This window comes from Mastomys coucha, unplaced genomic scaffold, assembly GCF_008632895.1.
Source record: "Mastomys coucha isolate ucsf_1 unplaced genomic scaffold, UCSF_Mcou_1 pScaffold22, whole genome shotgun sequence".
Taxonomy (NCBI): domain Eukaryota; kingdom Metazoa; phylum Chordata; class Mammalia; order Rodentia; family Muridae; genus Mastomys; species Mastomys coucha.
This window is the reverse complement of record NW_022196905.1, coordinates 181,530,911-181,533,963: the sequence shown is the minus strand read 5'-3', so window position 1 is coordinate 181,533,963 and position 3,053 is coordinate 181,530,911. Positions and strand designations below refer to the sequence as shown.

Genomic DNA, 3,053 nt, shown 5'->3' with positions numbered 1-3,053 from the left:
CACAAAGCAAGCTCAAAGGTATTTCTGTAGATTTTTGTTTTGACTCGTTTTGCTTTGTTTTCTGTATGGGTAATTTTTGTCTTAATCATTTTTTAATCTTGATTTTCATTTTTGTGGGTTTTTTTGTCTGTCTGTTTAAAGAAAGAGAGAAAAAGATCATAAACTTGGGTGGGGAGGATCTGGGAGAAGAGGGAAGGGAAAATTATCAAAATATATAATATGAAAAAATTTTCAATTAAAAATGACAAATTGTGACTCTCAAAAATGAAAAAAATTGCAATATACTTGAGTTGCTAGTGAGTGAATCATCTGTTTAAAGACCTTTAAGACATTCTAAATGCAAACTGCAAAGCAAGATCTCAAGGTTATATTGTTTATTACTGAAAATTCAAAAATCTTCTCCTGCATGTGACTCCTTCCTGTGTTCTCCAGTGTACTAAGATATATGACACCACATCTAGACATAACTATAATATGCACCTTAGAGACCCATACACTGCCAACTCTATGGTGTCTCTATCACCCCTGGACTGGAGGTCACCATGAAGAGATTGAGGATATTCAGCTCTGCTTGTGGAATCTCATTGTCTGAAGAGGGTTCTGGCAACTTTGTGCTGAAACCTTTGAGATTCAGGAAAGGCTCAAAGGCCCAGGACTCAGCACTTTGGAGGTAGTTTGTTTTGCAGCTGTTTCCCCCCCTACCCCCTGGAGGAGGCAATGCCATATTGTGGGAAGCTAGTAGAAGTAGAGTAGACATACTATCTATCAACTATCAACAACTATCAACACTACCTTACAGACACTCATTAGACAATGAGGTGGGGTCAGCCAGAGGTTGCAAAGGCACTGATATCTACTGCTGGAAACCCCATGGTGGTACAGGTTTAAATGAATAAGTGGCTGTCCAATGTGACTAAATACAACACTTTCCATGGATACGCACATGGTATAGGTCACATGCTGTATTCAAAAGCCAAATAAAGCTTTTGATGTTACCCAGGTGAGAAGAGCAGCTGAGGCAACCCTGATAGGAGTTTTAATGAAACAGCTCCTCCAGGTTTTCAATCTCCCTGTGACTCCCCTGTGGAAGAGTTCTACTAAAGAATCCCGTTTCCCACGTGATAAGCAAAATGAAAAGGAGGTGGTTTGGAATTGAGAGCGGCAAAACCAAAACCACAAACAGATAGGATCCCTAGGGTGGGCCTATGCTGAGAACACTGTAAGAGAACTTGAAGCATTAAAATTGCTGAGAGTGAAGACCATGAGTTATGTACTAGGATCATAGCTTTATTGAATGATGAGATTTTTCATACTGAATATCTCTAGGATTTTGTGTCATTGAATTTAGAAACACATAGTGTTTCACATAGCAAGATCATACATGGTAGGACATGGGAAATGTAGGAAGAATTTATACCACATTTGAAGTTACAAATCGTTGCTATTCTGTTTCAGAGGTCGTTACGTCACTGGTATCTTCTTTCATTTCTGAAGAGGAAACGTTGGGTCCTTTACTCTTAGGTGATTTTACATAACTAATCAAGAGAAAAAGTAACGCAATGAACAATAATGAAAAACAAGCAAAAAGAATCCAAATATGAATCACTTGCCCAATTCTTTTCTTGGGTTCCTCTTCATTCTCTTGCAGAGGGCCACTGTCAACACTCCCTCCAGAGCCATGTGCCAGGCAATATGGTGGGCCCCACCCTTGTTGGCAGTGGCAGTGATGTAAATTGTTGCACACACCTTTCATGTTGCACTTCTTAGGTGAACACTGACTTGCCCAAATTGACTTATTGACACACCTCTTATTGATACACACATGCTCTGGACCACAGTCTGTGCCATCTTTCACAAAACCAATGTCAGGGATTGTCATCCCAAAGTGGTAGTCAGTTCCCCAACAGGTGATACCATTGAGGTGAGTCCATAGTACAGTGGAATGCTCCCTCAAAAATGGAATGCCTCTTACGTTCTCACACTGAACTCGGCCACAGAGGATGTCTGAGTCATGACATTTTAAGTATGCATTTCTGATCATACCACAGTTGCCAAAACGGTCACCTTGGGTGTTGAGTTCTCTGTAGCAACTGTGAGCTGCACTCCTGGCTTCTTTGCCAAAGATTTGCTTACACTGTTCATCTCGGTTATTGCATCTCTTTTCATAGCAGTAGCCACCATCTTTACAGGGACTCCCATCAAGCAAATAAACGTCATTAGGACACTTATGTGACTGTCCATTGCACGATTCTGGAAGGTCGCATTCATTGGCCTTTTCCCTGCAAACTCTGCCTGATGGTTTGATCTGGCAACGTAAGCAGCAAAGCCCAAAAGCACAGGCAGCCCCAGCTTTGAGGGTACAGCTGGATTTGCAACATGGATCTGTTGCACACTTTTCTGCAGATCCACAATCACACTGCTCTCCTTCGTCAACCACTCCATTCCCACAGTGCTTGCTTTTGAGGATGCCTAATGGCTTCTTTTCCTTGCGCATACAGTTGGCAGTAGGATATGTTGTCCAAAAGTCAGAATAACTACAGTTACTAAACTTCAGGATGCCATTGTCTGAGGGAGCCATTAAGCAAACTTGTGCTCCACATGTACATAAGCGGCTATCATGCTGCATACCCAAATTATGACCCATCTCATGTGCTATGATCTGTCCAATATGAAGAACATTAGATCCTAACACACGATCAACTCCACAATTATAAGATGGCTCACAGACAGATCCAACATAAGCTAAACCAAGGAGACTACCAAAATGATGATTCACAAAAATATGTGCAATGTCATTTGGAATACGAAAATTAAGGCTGCGAGACGTCCAAACACAAAATTCATGTAGGAGGATATCTATGTCGTTCACGGGTACACGGTTTCTATCATTCCACATCTCAACTCCAATTAAAAGTACCTCAATATCCAGTGTCTGATAAATGTTATTTATAATATTGATAATGGTGAATATTTCCACTAACACACGTGATGTATTATTGTTATGATAACGAATCCGCTCACGGTCAACAACCAATGCCAGGTCAAGAAAATAC

At 40.8% G+C, this 3,053-nt stretch overlaps 1 protein-coding gene across 1 annotated transcript; it reads right to left on the bottom strand.

Annotated features, from left to right (window-relative positions):
• Positions 1 to 1,266: 1,266 nt before the first annotated feature.
• On the bottom strand, positions 1,267 to 3,049 carry LOC116104784 (disintegrin and metalloproteinase domain-containing protein 25-like; the record flags this gene model as incomplete). Its single annotated transcript, XM_031391237.1, has 1 exon — positions 1,267 to 3,049. A coding segment is annotated over one exon (1,608 nt), but the record flags the coding sequence as incomplete, so codon positions are not given.
• Positions 3,050 to 3,053: the final 4 nt, after the last annotated feature.